This window comes from Phyllosticta capitalensis (genome assembly GCF_038381095.1).
Source record: "Phyllosticta capitalensis strain CBS 128856 chromosome Unknown BKA78scaffold_1, whole genome shotgun sequence".
Taxonomy (NCBI): domain Eukaryota; kingdom Fungi; phylum Ascomycota; class Dothideomycetes; order Botryosphaeriales; family Phyllostictaceae; genus Phyllosticta; species Phyllosticta capitalensis.
In genome coordinates this window covers 2268112-2284840 of record NW_027117439.1, presented here as the reverse complement: position 1 = coordinate 2284840, position 16729 = coordinate 2268112, and the positions used below count along the sequence as shown (strand labels likewise).

The window sequence follows — 16729 nt, the reverse complement described above, 5'->3', positions numbered from 1 at the left end:
CTCTTCATTCTTGTTGTCTCCTATGTTGGATCTCATTTGTCGAATACGGCCTCCTAGCGAATGTCTAGCGTATGTAATTGCTTACTTGGGCGGCTGGTTTCCTGTCCATTTCGTCGCTTGGTTGTCTTCCTTTGATTCTTTTCTCTTGGCCAAGACAAAAAAAGATAATATTGGGCAGATTACTTACTCGGTACTTCTTAGAAGAGAGTGAAGGAAATGCTGGGGACAAAAGACAATACGAGACTCACGATTTGGAACTTTGCGATATTAGTTGTGCGAACTCTCGGTGCCTGGCAGTTTTAGCCTCGTGGTATTAGCAATCTTCTCCCGGCCTTGCAGATGTACCTTCGTACCTTAGGCACTGTCCATCATGCAAGGTCCCCCACATCATGCAGCCTTACGTCATGTCTGAATGACAGACTCCCCTTCCCTTCCTCAGGCCAACTCACTAACCTGACCGCCGCATCGCACGCGCTCAACGGTCGGGAGGGAGTGCGGACCGCACCGCTCGACTGACTGGCACACGTGCCTTCATCACATGCTGCCTGGCTGTTTCTACACAGATGGCTTGTTATTTGGAGAATCTACTCGCGTGACAAGCGACAAGGGAAAAAGGAAGTTTAAAGTTGCAAGAAGAGAGCAGCGCTGGGCAAAAGTAGCGGTGGGGCTTTTGCGGTCACTTGGGACAGCGCAGCTCATCAGCTCACCGGCCTGGGCTGGAATGCTCTGGATTGGACGGCCCTAGAGTCTGGACTGAGCATACCACGAGCGAGTATCTCAGCAGACAACGATCCATCTCACAAATCATTGAGCTGACGTCTTGCCTGAGAATCCTTGTGCCTCTTTCTCCAGTGCACCCAGTGGCTGAAGAAGCGTGAAGAAACAGAGCAACGGCCTTTGAATGACTGCGCGTATACCCAGTGCGGTGGAGCGCCATCTGCTGTCGTTCTGCTGTCTGCCTGTGCCCCGCATCGCATTGCATCCTCATCCTTGCACCATACAAGGATCAAAGTAAACTGGGACAGCACAAAAAACCAACCTATCCTGTAGCTTTCTCTTCCTTGAAATTCTACTTCTCTCTCCTTTAGCCCGACAGTCGCGCAGCAAGACTCTTTTGCGAGATCTAGTCAGAGGCGTTGGTTTTGCTTTTAGGAGTCCTAGGCACGCACGCACTTACTCTTCTTTTCTTCGCCCGCCTCATCCATACCTGCATACGTCACAGCACAGACCCGGGCAGCTCAAACACACCGCATGGTATCCCGACGGGAGAGAACACCCAGTCAGTGAGCAGGCAGAAGAATAGCGCCTGGTATCTGTGTGCGTGTGCTGTGACTGTTTTGCTGGCGGGCTAGTCTGTAGGTCGGGGCTGATTGGAAGCTCCGGGTTGTTTCTCAAGTCGTCTCTTTCTGTGGCTCGGTGGCTTCTTGTCTTGTTTGCTTCCTCCCGACATAACCACCTGCAGCCGTACGACGACGGCGACGATCACGACACATACGACACGAGACGAAACGACACGACCTAGACGAGTTGAAACCGCATAGACGACCCGACGACGCGCCGCGACGCGCTTCGACACGACTGAGACGATTGAGACGAAACCACGACGAGCACTATCTACAAGGCTGTTCCCTCACTCCCACGAGGCGCGCAATTGGATGCTCCCCGGCGATCCCACATATCACATAAACGTTGCGACAGACAGTAGAGAACGAGTGAGGGCGAGGACCAGCTGAACCTGAGCTGAGCCGCCATCATGTCGTTCGTGGTCGAGTGAGTGCGGCCAGGGCCCTCCAGCGTCAATTCCAACCCGCTAACCCTGGTCGCCTTTAGCCAAATCAACCGCATCGACAGCCAAATCGACCGCCTGCCACTCCTGTCGAGCACCCCCGCAAACACCACCAGCGCCGCCTTCGTCTTAGCCGGCGTGTCGGCCGCTGCGAGTGCTGCTCACAACCTCTGTGCGCAGCAAAACTCTGGCCATGGGTACAAACCGTCGACACCACGCATTGCGCACTTGCAAACGCTGGTCAAGAGCCTGACGGCAGCGGGGCAGAAGAAGCGCTTGCTGAGCGCCGAGCGCATCCGCAGCACGCTGGGACAGGCGCGGATCGCGGATCAGTGTCCAACGTGCGCGGTGCACTTTGCGCCGGCGAACATTACGGCAACGGCGACGACGGGCGACGGCGGCGAGGTCGACGATTCGTACGAGCACGAGCTCGAGTGGCTGCTGCTGAGTAAGGCGACTGTGCAGACGTACGGCCTCGTGCTCAACACGATTCTCGAGCAGACGCTGCCGCTGGCCGATGACATTTGGTACTGGGACGACGTGCTGGGGAGCTATCGCCACGCCGGGCTGTATTCGGTGCAGACTTCGCCGGTGCGGTTGTGGGCGTGGACGCAAGAAATATACGGCGATGTGGTGCGCCGCGGTGGCTGGAAGGATGGCTGGGGCGAGTTTTATGGCATGGTCAAGGACGTGGTCCGCCAGAGGAACGTTGAAGATTTGCAGAGAAGGGTCCTGTCGCCGCTGGCTAGGGTGCGGAATGAGGCCAAAACAAAGCAGTCGGCGCTCAAGAAGTTGCGCTTGGTAAATGCCAATGCTTTGGGTGTGCTGCTGGGCGAGGGCTTGAGCAATCACAGGTAAGTTGGATACGAAGTTGCGGAGCGTACCGCTAATGGTGAGCAGCTCCCATGACGAAGGACTTCGGACACCCACGTTGAGCACAAGCGAGGAGAGTCTTCACGAGTGGAAGGGTGCCATCACGCGTTCCATAGCCCTGATGGACATTGTTCTCCGCGAGGTCAGCGACGCCAATGTCACCGTTGATGATTTTGACCACGCCGTGGCTTCGCGGAGGAACAATGACCAATACTATCAAATCCTCGAGATGGACGGGCAGACGGCGCTCTCCTTGAACCCCGCCGTGGTGGCAGAACGGCTGACAAGTATCCTGGACAATCACCTGGCAAGTTACTCTACACAATTCAAGGTGCGCTCGCGGCAACATGGACGACCGTCTGGCCTCATCCGTTACTGGCTGCCGGCGACGGCGCTCCTGATTTCATCAACCACCATCTACCGCATCGTCTTGGGCCACAAGGCTGAGATTATCGAGTCGATTCGTGACCTGGGCCGCACGACCATAGACTTTTTCAACAACTGGGTTCTCGAGCCGACCAAGCGCATCATCGGAACCATTCGCCACGACGAAGAGAGCGAAGTGTCCATCATGAGCAAGCGCAGCCTCGAAGGCGATCGCGCCAGCCTGGAGCGCATGGTCGTCGACTTTGCTGTCCAGAACCCGAACAATGGCAGCCGTCTGTCCGACGCTGAGATTCTCGACATTCGGAACAAGGTCAGAGAGGGCGACTTGACCCCAGTCCTTCGGGCGTACGAAAAGGATATGCAAAAGCCAATTGTCGGCGCGCTTTCGGGCAACTTGATTCGCGCGCTCCTCATCCAGATCCAGAAAACAAAGGTCGATGTTGAGGTGGCCATGAGCGGCATCGACTCGATTCTTAAAAGCCAGGAGCTTCTGTTTGGGTAAGTCCACAAGAGCGCTTCATGTGCAGTTGATTCGCACCAGCCTCGATCCGTCGACAACACTTTTGGTTTCAGACGCTGACATGGACAGCTTCATCGGTCTGACGCCAGGAGTTCTCGTCTGCTTCGCCATCACAAGATGGCTGCAGAGCACCTTTGGTGACCGCCGCGGATGGGAGAAGACTCAGCTCTCGAGCCAGATTGTTCGAGTCATCAGGTAAGAGAATCCGTCTTTATCCTCTGTCTCGTCGCGCGTGCATGTACTTACGATTGCGGCCAGGAACATTGACCGCATTCTTGTTTCGGCGCAGCCGAACCAGTACGACGAGCTCTCCTACAAGGATTACGGTCTTCTGCTTTGCGAGGTCCACGTGTTGCGCCAGTTGGCTAGCCGAGTGCTTCCCGTCCGCATCTTCCACGACTTTGTCGAGGAAATGGACGCCATGGTGGACTTGCGCACAGGCGTGGCGAAACAGCGCAAGGTGCTGAAGCGCATGCGGTGGGCGTACAAAAAGTGGTGGTGATGAGGAGCATTCATAGCATACCATAGACTAGGAATACCCACTTGGCGAAAGAAGCGAATAAAAGTGACGGCGTGCAGTGTCGAGAATCTTCAGGAGACGGTGAGGATAAAGGCGGGCGGATGTGGAGGCAACGGGTCTCAGGCGGTCAAGTCTTGGCTCCTTCCCCGGTGCCAGGAGTCGTGCACTGCAGCATCAACTACCTCCACGTCTCGACAAACACCCCCAACCATCACCTCTCTATTCCCCAGACTCTGCGCACTCCTCGTCGACCGCCCAAACCAAGACGACCGCCTCGCCAACCCAGCCTGATCTCGATTCCGAGTCTTCGCCTCCGCCACCCTCTCCCTCACTCCGTCACTCCCTCCCTCCCGGCCAGAGCTCGGCCCACGTAACCACGACACCTCTCAACCGCCCACCTCGACACTTACGCCCATCACCCTCGCCGCACTTTTTCCACCCCAGCAGTCATGTCGGGCACAAGAAACTATGACTTCCTCGTAAGCTCCTCCCCGCCCTCGGTTCCTTTGTCCTGTCCCCGCACCGCACCGCCGCGCCACCGCTCCGCAACGCTCGCTGACCTCACCGCGACTCTTTCCAGATCAAGCTGCTGCTGATAGGCGACTCGGGCGTTGGCAAGTCGTGCTGCTTGTTGCGCTTCAGCGAAGACTCGTTTACGCCCTCGTTCATCACCACCATCGGCATCGACTTCAAGATCCGGACCATTGAACTGGATGGCAAGCGCGTGAAGCTGCAGATTTGGGACACGGCAGGACAGGAGCGCTTCCGCACCATCACCACGGCATATTACCGCGGCGCCATGGGCATACTGCTGGTGTATGATGTCACCGACGAGCGTTCCTTCAACAGTGCGTCCCCCTTGTCTCCCTACCCCTCCTCCGCGGAGTGATTTCTTGACCGCCTCTAACATGCCGTCGCAGACATTCGGACATGGTTCTCAAACGTGGAGCAGCACGCGACAGAAGGTGTCAACAAGATTCTGATTGGCAACAAGTGCGACTGGGAGGAGAAGCGGGCCGTGTCGACGGAGCAAGGGCAGGCGCTGGCTGACGAGCTGGGCATCCCGTTCCTCGAGGTCTCGGCCAAGAGCAACATCAACGTCGACAAGGCCTTTTACAGTCTCGCCGCCGACATCAAAAAGCGCATCATCGACACGGCGCAGACGTCGGCTCCCGCCCAGAACACGGGCGTCAATGTCAGCGACCAGGGCGGTGCGGGCGCCGGCATGGCCGGCAAGTGCTGCTAAACGCCCACTTGCTCCTTTTTCACTTTTTCCCCCTTCTTTCTCCTTCGTCATCGCTGTGCGTATGTGTAGAGAGTGTTGGATGCCGCGGGATGAATGGACGGACGCTACTACTACGAGATGTATCATGGATCATGTATAATCTAGACTACCAGGAGACGGGCAGACGGGCAGGTGGTGGGCGGGCGACTCTTTCTCCCAGGACAGCGAACTCGGCGGGCAGGCAAAGCATGAGCGTGGGTGGTGGTACATCGAGATTTGGCTCGTCCTCGTCGTCGTCGGCGGCGTCGTCACGACAGACAAACGACATGGCTAAGGTGGAGCGCTGTGGACTGTGTGCTGGAATGCTCGGATAGATGACGCAAGGAGTGGTCTGTCGATTTGTCTGTTTGACTGATGGATAGGAAGGCAGACAGGGCGGCCTTTTCTCCTTTTTTCCCTTTTTTGGTCTCGACAGCTTTTTCTTTTTCCCTTTTCTCCCTCTCTCTCTTCTCTTCTCGTCTGTGGCTACATTTATGCATTGGTTTGGGATCGAGCTGACGTGTGCGTGTTGCGTGTCTTGTTACTATTGCTGCAGTTGCGGTTATTGTTGCCGGTGGTGAGATATTTCGGCTTTTGTGGAGCGACTATCCAACTCGTTGCGCGGAGCTGGACAACGCTGTGTCGGGTTGAGTTTGATGGTGGAGTATAGAAACCAGAAAATGGGGGCAGCGCAGAGCAGACAAGGTAGTAGGCAGACAGTGCGATGAGGGTGAAGTCGAGATGGGTCGCTCGAGGTAGTTGCAAGCAATGGATGGGTAGGCCAGGTGGTGGTAGTAGTCAATAGATGTATGGTACAACGAATCGAAAATACGTGTAATCCAAGTCAGTGAAGACCTATGGTGAGAAGCAGTCAGTAGTCTCGTTGTCATGGCATGTGTATCATTCTCCATCTGGTTTATTGAAGATGCATCATCAACAAGTCAAGGTGGCTTGCTTCTACTTTTGCCATCGATCAAAGAGCTCATCCGTCCATCTGCTGCATTTGAGGATATGGATGCTGGACATTCATGGTCGTGACAATGACTATCCAGTGTGCTCAGCCTGCAGAGATTAATGGAAAGAGGGTATATTACTCGTCATTAACTACATTGCGTTCCCACTCGCTCCGCCTGAGCCAACAAAGCGTTCTTAAACACAATACAATCAAACCTTGCTGCCAGCGCCCTCGACGGGCGTCTCGCTCCCGCTCCTGTCATTCTCCGCCTTGACCGCTTTCTTCTCGCCATCACCGCCAACGGCAGCAGCGTCGTACGACTCAGAAGCCTCATCCTCTTCCTCACCCGTCGTCATGAACGCCTGGCTATCCAAGTGCTTGTAGCGGAACCAAAAGATCCACGTCTGCAGAAAGAGCGCAACGGCGGGGCCGGTCCAGATCCAAACGAGGTAGGGGTCTTTGATGACGGGGCTCAGGATCTCGCCCAGGGCGCTCGACAGGGCCGTCGTGAAGAGGAACATGGACATGACCAAGCCGCGCATGCTCGGGGGGCTGCGCGCGTACGCCAGCTCGTAGGCCGTCACGTTGCAGAAGCACTCGCTCAGCGCGCCCAGCGAGTACATGGGCACCTGCCACCAGATGCGGATGGGCGAGACGCGGCCCTCGGACACGCACGACGTCGCGTGCCAGCCGCACGGGTTGGTCTCGTACACGCGGTACTGGACGACGGCGCCGATGACGCTGGACAGGCAGGCGAGCGTGAAGCCGAACGTGATGCGCTTGACGGGGCCGAAGTTGATCTTGTAGCGCCGCAGCAGCGGGTAGACGAGCGTGTTGAGAATGGGCACGGCGACGATGATGGTGATGGGGTTGAAGTTGGAGAGCAGGTCGTTGGGTGCGCCCTTGCTCGTCATCGTCGACCCCTGGTTGTTGGCCACGCTGCCAATGCCGTTGTCGTTGAGATTGTAGATCGGGAAGTAGAGGAAGATTTTGCAAGCGTCCAGCATGCGCGAGACATCGTCTACAAATTTGTCGCTGAAGCCGAGCGGCTTGCCGCCGAATGTCGTGATGCCCTTTTCGGCCAGCTTGGAAGGCTTCGCCGCGGCCCAGTAGTCTTGTGTCCAAAACTTGAATCCGTTCTCCTTGACGGCAACGCTGCAGACCCGGACGAATTTGGCCAGTTCAGAGCCGCTCGGTGGCACCTTTACAAGCCGCTTGTACATGAATGCAAGCAATACTGGCAGCAGCATGAAGAGGATTGTAGGTAGCAGATAGGCCAGCCAGTAGCCGACGTCTTTTTCAGCATACGTTGTTGCAAGGGCGAAGAAGGCGCCGACGTTGATAAGGGCTAAGAGGGTTAGCATTTGTTTTACTTGAGCTTGATATTTTCCTACCGTAAAAGATCAACATGATTTGGTTAACTGTTGCTTCGGGATCCACAATGACCTTCTCCCCTGATCCGAGTACCTTGGTGTATGGCTTTGAAGCCGTGTACTGGTCTAGGATCAAGGGTGCTACATTTGGTTTGAAGATTCCTGCTCGGAATTAGAGGGCGTCGTAGTTGGAGCAATGAGTGACTTACCTGCGCCCAGAGCAAGGACTATCAAACTGACGATAAAAGGTGCCAGTCCCTTGTACGCCTGCAGTACGCTCGGAAGCGCACCAAACACCATAATGATGTGGGCAACAAAGCAAATGACAACACCAATCACGATCGTCTTAAACCTCCCATACTTTACGTCTGCCATCCACGCCCCTAGAATGGGAACGACGTAGGCGAGAAAGCTGAACAGCAAGACAAATGCGTTTGCAAACTGAAGACCCTTGTCCAGCGCACCTGCAGTCTGTTCTGACCCCTTTTTAATAGCGCCGGCGCCATTACCTGGCGCGGGTCAGTATTGCCTTCAGTAATGTTGGCTCTTAGACCGACCTTCTTTGGGTAATGGATATTCCAAGAAATTGGAAAAGACCGTCTTGGCTCCGTAAAAGGACGCCCGCTCCGCAAACTCCACGATGCACAGCAGCCAACACACCATGGGGATGGAGCCAGGTATCTTCCTCAAGCTGACCGATTCCTCGGCTGTGGGAGGTTGAAACTCGTCATGGCTGCTGGGAGGCACGGAGACGGTGTCGACGTTGCCATTGAACTTCCTATCCGAAAGATTGTCGTTTTCGCTGGAGTCGTCGTGTATCCCTGCGAGTGTTTCCGCCGTGTATCCTTTCGCAACAGCCGAGGGTACTTTGGTAGACAGAATGTCTGCCGTCACCGAATCTGACGTGGCGCCCGCTGCGACTTGGTCAGTACTGGAGACAACTGTAGCAGTGTATCAAGAGTGGGCGGACTTACACATCTTGCTGATCTATGTCGACGTCGAAGCTTACAGAGGAACGACTAGCCACGTTCTCTAGGTTGAAACGGCAATCCTCTACTTATACTAACGAGATGTTTCCTAATCACGATACTTTGGGCCTCGAGATAGTTGCCAGTCGACGGACCGAATTCCTCACTTGGTCGAAGCAGCGGCGCGACGCGGCCCCATGCAAGCCCTGGACGACGCGGCCGATAGTCGAGTCGACCGCGCCAACTCCCCGCATGGCGTTGGAATACTTTGCCGCATCCTAAACAGATGATTAGCAAGCGAGATCAAGTCGGGCGGTGGAGAACATCGGGACTCGATCTTAATGAGAAGACCGACCAGGGAGTCTTCGTCACGCTCCCTATCTGCGATAACGATGCTCTTCCAAAGGCAATCAGTGTTGTTTTAGCCGGATCGGAGAACAACGTCTTGCTGTAACCTTTACCTCTGTCCATGGCAAAGAGTTGATGGCGCTAAGGGCCGCGATTCAAAGTCCGTCATGCTTCGCGGCGCTCTACATCGGATTCGGCAGGTGTCGCCAGAAATCGAATGGCGTGATAACGCTATTTTGTTTCGCCAACGCTGTTAAAGTGCGGACAAGAGGAACAAAGTGCGGCTCTTTCGAGATCTTGCAATAGTATGACAGAATATTTCTCATTCATCCTGGGGCTGCCAAGCTCAAGAGTTGTGGTTTGGAAGCTTTTCGAGGCATTGCGTGGTGCAAGCAAACGGTAGCTGCCGAGGGACTCGGAAAGTCCGACAGTTGGGTTCCATAAGTCGATCGGCAGCTGCCCTTGATACTTTGACTGCGGGCGAATCAACGCAAAGGTGAATGTCCAGAGATAGGAAAGGTAGCCTGATGAAGCCAGCGATAGCAAGCGGAAAAGGAAATGGTTGCCGCTCAAGGGCTCAGGATGCCACGGTAGACAGGTCATTTCAATCTAGACTTCGCGCAGCAAAGATCGAGAGCTTCTGTCGGGCGGATACTACACATGTCAGGATACATGGACGTTTGGTGTTGTGTCGACGTTGATGCAAGGAAGGCGGGTGAGGCTGCTGAGTGGCTGACTCAAGGAATCTTCGACGACCCGCGGCTGGCTGTTCCCGCAGATACGAGCTCCTTCCACTCCACCTCCACGCAACCAACTTTCTCGGAACTTCGATTCGTCGCAATGCTTTCATGAGAGGAATAGAAGTTTTTGAACTTACTCCCGCAAAATGGAACAAGAATAAAGCTATCATTGGATCTGCCGAAACTCCGGAAAGTCTCAACCTCCTACGAGACAACAGGATCTGTCTGTGGATTATCCTCCTATCGGGAAATCGTTGCGACATGGGTACGACATGTCGCTCCTCGTCGTTGACCTTTTCCATCACTGCTTCTGCGATCAGGATGACTGCGCCAATCGAAGCCACCCACAGAGAAGACGAACTCTACATTCTGCAAGCTAGCCCACGACTGCCTTGAAAGTACCCGGAGCGCGAAGAACATTTCATTGCCTTTTGACTGGGTACCTCGCGCCACAAGCAGCAATATTCAGAATATTCGCAATCAAAGAATCGCTGTACCACAAATGCGCGCTGTTGATGGGAGCGGGCCCGGGATCTGCCTGCGCATTGCAATGCTAATCGCGTCGTCAGTCCGACCCATCCATTCTCACCCAGGACAACATACCTCCGGATCAACACCCTCACACCGGAAGGTCGTCTCGGGACCATTTGTTCTGTCATGGCTTTGCCAGTATTCGATGCCATGATGTTGGTATCCTAGCATCTTGGGCGGAATCTGAGGAACGCCGTCGTTGGCATGCGTCACGCGAAAGTGGCGCTCAGGTGAGATCATGGCATCAGCGTAGTGCGCAAAGGCTGGATTGCCATTGCGCGGCTCTCCGTATGTGTATACTGTCGGATCCAGACCAAGGCCTTTTAACGAAACCGATGCGATGGAGGCTATCGCTCCACCCAGCGAGTGGCCAGTCACGATGAGAGAAGCCGATGGATTACAGTATTCCTCGTTATGCAGAGTCTGTACAATCTCTTCGGCTACCGAGGCGTAGGCTTCTGAAAAGCCTTTGTGGACCTGTTTGACGACCTTGTGAGCCAATGGCTTCTACACTGCCTTTGCACGACATTACCTTGCAAGTGGAACAATCGGTTCCCGGAGCATTCAAGGGCACCAGCTGCCATGAGATGTCTGTGTCAAGATCTCTGACGCTCTCAGTCCCCCGGAAAGCCAAAATGACCTCGTTTGCACTCGGCCATCGATACAAGTACGCTTGCGTATCTGTTTGCGGATCATCAAAGTACTTGAGTATCCTCGAGCCAAATGGAGGGGTCTCGCAGTCCACCGCATAAGCCGCAGCAGAGAACTGATTGTACTGCAAAATTTTGTCATACACATTAGGCGTTACTGCGATCTAGGTCAGCAATGGCGACAACGACAAAATGGTGAGCTTACCAGGTATCTGCGCCGCAGACCTTGCGCCTCGGAACGGATGTGTATCTGAAGCATTCAAGCCATAGAAGAAGTTTTGCGCCCCAAAATTTGGAGACGACGAGACGCCAACAATGGGCTGTTGTGGGGAGTTGAGCATGGCCATGTTTGTGGCGAGTTGACCGTCAGAGTCTGCAGCAGATTCTTTGGAATGAGACCGAAGTTCCCAAAACGACTACAACAGTTTCTGCTGCTGCCTTTGGAATTCCTGACAGCAGCTAGACGCGGGGTTCATGCGGTCAAATGGGATCAAGGTTGACACGACGCGACCCTTCCCGTTCCGCCAGTCCAGGTTCTAGTCCGGCGCCTGCCAGTCTCAGGCACGCTTTTCATCTGCTTGCTCTGAGCCGAGGCTTATGACGCTTCCAAGAAGCCAAATCGGCGACCCGGGTGTTCTCAATTTTTGCGATCATCGAGGGTCCTTCAAATACGTGCTCGAAACTTTTGTCTGGTGTACCAGAGACCCACGCCTCCCTTTCCACTTTGCGCGATACAAGAACCACCACGATGCGACTTCCAGTGCTGTTCATCTCCATCCTAACAATCTTTGTCCCTCACGTCGCCGCCGACACTAAATCACCAACCATTTCCTTTACGCGTATTCTAAAAGGTGTCAACAACATCCACACGGGAACGGCCGCTCTCACGCACAACACGGGCTATGTGATCTCAGGGCCACTCGGCGTTGCGCCCGCACTCCAAGTCCACAGCACCGCCGTCAAACTACACAAGCATCTCAAAACCACATCAGAGCTTTTGTTCGCCTTCCCCGCGCCGTCCTTCTCGCCGCCGCAGAGTCTACAGGTCGCCCTCAGGATGCTCTCGCTGCAGGTTGCGGTGCGCAAAAGTCTCAAGACGACGGCAGCAAAAGCCGACGCGTTTGGCGAATTGGGCCCAATTGTCCAGGCTACTCTGCTCCAGCTGAGGCATGATACAGCCGTCTTTGGGAAAGAGTTGATTCCGAAGCTGGGACGCGCGGAGCGTCTTCTTGCGCCTACGTTGATCAAGATGATTGACGGGTACTTCGCAGAAGCATTGAAAGCATTTGGAGGCGAAGAAGGAGAGGGATTGGAGTCATTGAGGCGTACGGACGTATGAAAATTTGACACACCAAACACGACGGTCAAGTCGATAGAGCGCTTCGTACGTAACCCGAGCACCCTTTCGATTCGCATCCTCAAGCCTTCTATGTGACTGCCCACTTCTTGTACAAATTTCCAGCAGATACAGCAGGACTAGAGACTGCTCCCAAAGGAAGGGAAGGGAGCAAATGTGAATACCCCGCGCTGCGTCATGTTGGTTGACAGGAGAACCAAACGACCGAGGCATGGGCCCGGCCGACTGCTCCCGTCTCGAAGCCATCCATGGATCCACCAAGAACCATGCACCTGGAAAGGACCCTTCCTTCACATGAGAGGAATGGTAGAAGACGAACGGCTGCCTGATTTCGCCTACTTTTCTTGCGTCACCATGTACTCATTTCTGGCGTGCGACTTGTTACTACATTTCTCTCCAACACAGCAGTAGCTCGGCAATGTTGAACACGAAAATAGAGCACTCCCGCGCAAAGAACCGCAAAATTCGGCGCACCTCACAAAGCGACCCGAGGAACCTGCCAACCTAGTTCCCGCCGCAACCCTGCGTCAAGCCAGGTGCGGGATCGGGATACATGGGTCACCTATCCCGGCTCACCTACACCACATGCGGGACGGAAAACCCTCTCGCTGCATGTGCATGTCTGGGCGAACGTACGTACGACAGCGATGTCCTTGAGGCACTTTCTGCATCCTCTCTCGATGCTACCGACACGCTGATCCAGCACAACCAGCATTTTGTCGAGTTTGTCAACACCCACATCTCCGCTTCTCTGTTTAGCAGTTGCTGCCACTTTTGGTGAAGTTTCTTCGAGTAGCTTCCTTGTTGAGCAAGTAACTGCTTGAAGGCAGCTGAGACTTGAAAATCTGACTCTCTTGGTCAGCTCGACTTCTCATATCTCTCCCTGGTCTTTGGATTGCAGCGAGCGACAGCCAGTCGAATACCACCCATCTCCAACGCCAGACACTAGGATCTCAGAATCACCGGCATCAAAATGCGCGTCTTCTTTCTCGCCGTTCTTTTTCCAATCGCGCTCCTCCTCTCCCTGGCTCCACGCGCCTCGATCGCAAACGACTCTTCGCGCGCCGCCGACGCCATCCTATCCGACATTTACCAAGTCTCTTCGCTCCTCGCCTCCTTGACGCGGCAGGTAACACCCCTCAGCATCACGCCAGCACCGCCGGCCTCAAGCATCCAGTCCATCCGCTTCGCACTGCAAGACTTGACAGCACAAATGGAGACGTCGAATCTGCGCGCATCTTCCGCACCACAGCTCGACGACGCCGCCTCGGCCGCAATCGCCAATGCCATCGCGGACCTCAAAGATGCGGCATTTGCGGCGCTTGGTGCGATCGAGAGTAGGCGCATGGTTTTTGATGCGGCGAGTGCCCCCGGCGCGATGTTGGGGTTCGTGAGCGCGAGGCGCTTTGTGCGCGCGGACTTGGTTGCGCTGAGGGAGGCGACGACCGACTTTGGCGGAAATCTGACAACGAAGCTGGTCAGAGGTGTGAGGATTGCAGCGCCGTTGGTTGTCGGCGATTTGCATTGGCATTTCACGAGAGTGATTGATGTCATGTCCTAAGAGAGAAGCCCGGGAGGGCTGGACGCGACGGAGATGTTCAGTTATTTTTTTTTTTTTTTTGGGGCACTAACGACTTGGATCGAAAAGAAAACGAGAATGAAACTGACGAAGAAAAGAAAACGAAGGGAAACAAGACAAAAGCAAAAATTGCGCTGCGAGGAGTTTCGCTGAGGTTGTGGAGCTGTTCACGACATCAGCTTCAACACTTGTGTATATCCAACTCGGTCTTTCGGTCTAATAGGAGAGCACGACATTCCCTTCGGATCACGGATACCTTGAGGACCCACTCGCAAGATAACGCCACAACCTCGAAGGATGATTCGTGCGGCGGCGGGGTAGACGTTCAGTTCGGGTTCTTTAGCCACATGACTCCGCCCCAATTCTTATACGCGAGCGAGCCCGTTCAAACAACGGAGCTGCACAGCTGTTGTCATGGAAAAAAAAAAAAAAACAGCCCGCACGCGAGGTAGAAAAAATCAAGCTCGAGAGGGCCAGTCCACCAAAGTTATCGCAAACATGGCCGACGCAACCTCAACACCACTCGATGACGTCATGTCAGCATCCAATGGCAGTTCCCATGGCGCTTCTTCGCAGTCGCTCTCTTCAGGTCCGCTTTCCGCGATAGTTCCTCCTGTCGTCCTCGGTGGCGCGGGCTTCAGCAACCAATTGCACCCCGATCCGGCATCGCTGCCTGCGCGCACTATAATCGAGCGGGCCTTTGAGCGCGGTGTGCGAGCCATTGACACGTCGCCTTACTACGGACCATCGGAAATCATCCTCGGCGACGCCCTGTCACAGCCTGCCATAACGACAAAATACCCGCGCTCTTCGTACCTTCTCTTCAGCAAAGCGGGACGGATCGCGGCGAATGAGTTCAACTACTCGCCGGCGTGGATCCGTAAGTCGGTCGAGCGTAGTCTTGAAAGACTCCACACACCGCACTTGGATGTCGTGTTTGCGCACGATGTAGAATTTGTGTCGGAGGACGAGGCCGTTGCCGCTGTCGGCGAGCTTTTTCGGCTTGCAGATGAGGGCCGCGCGCGCTTTGTTGGCATCTCCGGTTATCCTATCCCGCGTCTGGTGTCTGTCGCACGCAGAGTGCGCGAAACTTATGGCCGCTCACTCGACGCGGTTCAGGTCTGGGGCCAGTTGACGTTACAAAACACAAAGCTGCTGGAAAACGACTGGCTAAAGCAACTGAAGGACGCAGGCGTCAACTGCATCTTCTGCTCCAGCCCTCTTGCGATCGGACTGTTACGAGCTGGCGGAGTTCCAATCGGCGACTTGGGAGATTTCCATCCCGCGCCCAAAGGCCTCCGGGAGGCTGCGGCGAAGGCGTCGGACTTTGTCGAGCAGAGAGGAGCCAACTTGGCCGAGCTGGCACTGACATTTGCCATTACTACTGCCATGTCTGTCAAGGCGAGGACGGGGATCAGCGTCAATGTCGTCGTAGCGGCTGGAAGCATCGCCGAACTCGAAGCCAATTGGAAGGTTGCATCAACAGTCCCGAATCGCAGTCTGACTGAGCAGTCGGATGGTCACGTAAAGAGCGGCGAGGTTGGCGATTTGAGAAACGGAAACGACTTGTTGCACGCTGAGGAAGCCGAACTCGTTGGGAAGGTCCGAGAAATTCTTGGGGATTGGATCGACCACAGTCTTGGGGATTGATGAGGAATCGGCATGGCCTAGACAAATGCCATCTCTATCACGAGTCTCCTCTTTGTCGAACAGGGAGAAGTGCCTGAAGAACGTCTCAGCCAAAGAAGCTGACAAAATGGATCTTTGCCACTGTGTTCAACTGTTGCTTGAGGATGCAAGGGGCAGGTCACGCACTTCTAGATTGCAGGCTCTCCTGACAAGACATCTGAACAATAGCTGCTGGTCGGTCTGACAATTTTGATCAGGTAAACACCCAGGAACTACACAGGTCGAGGCTTTTGGGAATCAAACCGCTGCCCAAATCTGGCCAGCGGCTGGTAGTAAGCAGTCCAAATACCCAAAGACCTAGAACTTGATGCGTCAGTCAGCTTGGGATGGACGATCAATAGGTCCATTTTGTTTGTACCTGACGAAGATCTCGGATCTATCGGCGCTGTGACTGAGACCTGTACCAAGGAACCACCTGGAGGCGGTCGATCGATGCGCTAGATTAGATGGACTCATTGGCCACGACGGAGACCCATCTGCCGGCCTGACGCGTCAACGTGAGCTCGTGGTGGTGAAAGATGTGCACCAGCGGAGAAGCAGCGGAGAAGAAGTCGCCAGCAGTCCGGGATGGGCAATGGGTGAAGATCTTGCCACCCCCAGACGACCGGCCATGTGGGCGCAGTGATCAAGGCTGATTCGAAACGACTCGGACAAAGCAGAGACAAGAGTGCAAGAATTTGCATGGGCAAAAGCCACCGAAATCACGACTTTTTTGGCCACCACGGTGTCGCGCAAAAATCCGGGAGAGTGACGGGGAGATGGCGTTGAAAGGACGTCACTCTTGGCTGCGGGAGAGCCGCTCGGCTCGAAAGCTTGGGCCTTTCGATGCGGCTCCTGGCCAACCTCCATCGACTCCATCGACTCCGCTTCACTCTACCTCAATCTGATCTTCTGTGCCATCTTACCTGCGATATCGCCCCGAAGATGCTTCCCGGCGTCTGGACTTTAGCGGTTAATCAGCCTTTTCCATGCAGCGACAAGGGCCATGGAACACACAAATCCACACTCACGTCACCTGGAAAACGGCCTTTCTACAACTCCAACAAATGCTGATCACAAATCGACCGACTTCGGTCCAATACCCTGCTGTACATCTCTCATCAGGCCTACTACTGTCCTGGTCTTGGTGTCATAGATGCGCACGCACACAACGCGACGACGTACATTTCACCCATTGGCTGTTCAATTA

The 16729-nt window shown here is 54.8% G+C and overlaps 7 protein-coding genes across 7 annotated transcripts; 5 read left to right on the top strand and 2 right to left on the bottom strand.

Annotated features, from left to right (window-relative positions):
• Window positions 1–1753: 1753 nt before the first annotated feature.
• On the top strand, window positions 1754–4068 carry BKA78DRAFT_291445 (ATP synthase regulation protein NCA2-domain-containing protein; the record flags this gene model as incomplete). The annotated part of the gene is made up of 5 exons (XM_066885897.1): window positions 1754–1770; window positions 1831–2640; window positions 2687–3544; window positions 3636–3761; window positions 3825–4068. 5 exons carry the CDS (start codon window positions 1754–1756, stop codon window positions 4066–4068), a joined length of 2055 nt encoding a protein of 684 aa, XP_066749491.1.
• A 467-nt stretch (window positions 4069–4535) lies between these two features.
• Window positions 4536–5332, top strand: BKA78DRAFT_244599 (ras family-domain-containing protein; the record flags this gene model as incomplete). The annotated part of the gene is made up of 3 exons (XM_066884044.1): window positions 4536–4565; window positions 4667–4934; window positions 5007–5332. The coding sequence occupies 3 exons, from the start codon at window positions 4536–4538 to the stop codon at window positions 5330–5332; spliced, it is 624 nt and encodes a 207-aa protein (XP_066749490.1).
• Window positions 5333–6433: 1101 nt separating this feature from the next.
• BKA78DRAFT_261012 (POT family-domain-containing protein) lies at window positions 6434–8819 on the bottom strand. The gene is made up of 5 exons (XM_066885422.1): window positions 8653–8819; window positions 8236–8592; window positions 7888–8187; window positions 7700–7840; window positions 6434–7653 (listed from the first exon to the last, which is right to left on the bottom strand). Exons 1-5 carry the CDS (start codon window positions 8654–8656, stop codon window positions 6515–6517), a joined length of 1941 nt encoding a protein of 646 aa, XP_066749489.1. The 5' UTR covers window positions 8657–8819; the 3' UTR covers window positions 6434–6514.
• Window positions 8820–9801: 982 nt separating this feature from the next.
• On the bottom strand, window positions 9802–11329 carry BKA78DRAFT_340045 (Alpha/Beta hydrolase protein). The gene is made up of 4 exons (XM_066890307.1): window positions 11121–11329; window positions 10798–11072; window positions 10338–10742; window positions 9802–10287 (listed from the first exon to the last, which is right to left on the bottom strand). The coding sequence occupies exons 1-4, from the start codon at window positions 11260–11262 to the stop codon at window positions 10156–10158; spliced, it is 954 nt and encodes a 317-aa protein (XP_066749488.1). The 5' UTR covers window positions 11263–11329; the 3' UTR covers window positions 9802–10155.
• Window positions 11330–11571: 242 nt separating this feature from the next.
• BKA78DRAFT_302793 (uncharacterized protein) lies at window positions 11572–12557 on the top strand. Its single transcript, XM_066887481.1, has one exon. The coding sequence runs from the start codon at window positions 11664–11666 to the stop codon at window positions 12252–12254; it is 591 nt and encodes a 196-aa protein (XP_066749487.1). The 5' UTR covers window positions 11572–11663; the 3' UTR covers window positions 12255–12557.
• A 325-nt stretch (window positions 12558–12882) lies between these two features.
• Window positions 12883–13833, top strand: BKA78DRAFT_340043 (uncharacterized protein; the record flags this gene model as incomplete). The annotated part of the gene is made up of 1 exon (XM_066890306.1): window positions 12883–13833. The coding sequence occupies exon 1, from the start codon at window positions 13246–13248 to the stop codon at window positions 13831–13833; it is 588 nt and encodes a 195-aa protein (XP_066749486.1). The 5' UTR covers window positions 12883–13245.
• A 609-nt stretch (window positions 13834–14442) lies between these two features.
• BKA78DRAFT_234620 (NADP-dependent oxidoreductase domain-containing protein) lies at window positions 14443–15264 on the top strand (the record flags this gene model as incomplete). The annotated part of the gene is made up of 1 exon (XM_066883827.1): window positions 14443–15264. A coding segment is annotated over one exon (822 nt), but the record flags the coding sequence as incomplete, so codon positions are not given.
• Window positions 15265–16729: the final 1465 nt, after the last annotated feature.

Excerpts from the sequence above, each read along its gene's own strand:
- BKA78DRAFT_340045 (XM_066890307.1), bottom strand. The coding sequence starts at position 11,262 with ATGGCCATGCTCAACTCCCCACAACAGCCCATTGTTGGCGTCTCGTCG. Across the intron at positions 11,073-11,120 it reads GTCTGCGGCGCAGATACCTG|TAACGCCTAATGTGTATGAC; the intron begins GTAAGCTCACCA and ends CCTAGATCGCAG. Across the intron at positions 10,743-10,797 it reads CCGATTGTTCCACTTGCAAG|GTCCACAAAGGCTTTTCAGA; the intron begins GTAATGTCGTGC and ends GTCGTCAAACAG.
- BKA78DRAFT_302793 (XM_066887481.1), top strand. The coding sequence starts at position 11,664 with ATGCGACTTCCAGTGCTGTTCATCTCCATCCTAACAATCTTTGTCCCT.
- BKA78DRAFT_261012 (XM_066885422.1), bottom strand. Across the intron at positions 8,188-8,235 it reads ATATCCATTACCCAAAGAAG|GTAATGGCGCCGGCGCTATT; the intron begins GTCGGTCTAAGA and ends GACCCGCGCCAG. Across the intron at positions 7,654-7,699 it reads AATCATGTTGATCTTTTACG|CCCTTATCAACGTCGGCGCC; the intron begins GTAGGAAAATAT and ends TAACCCTCTTAG.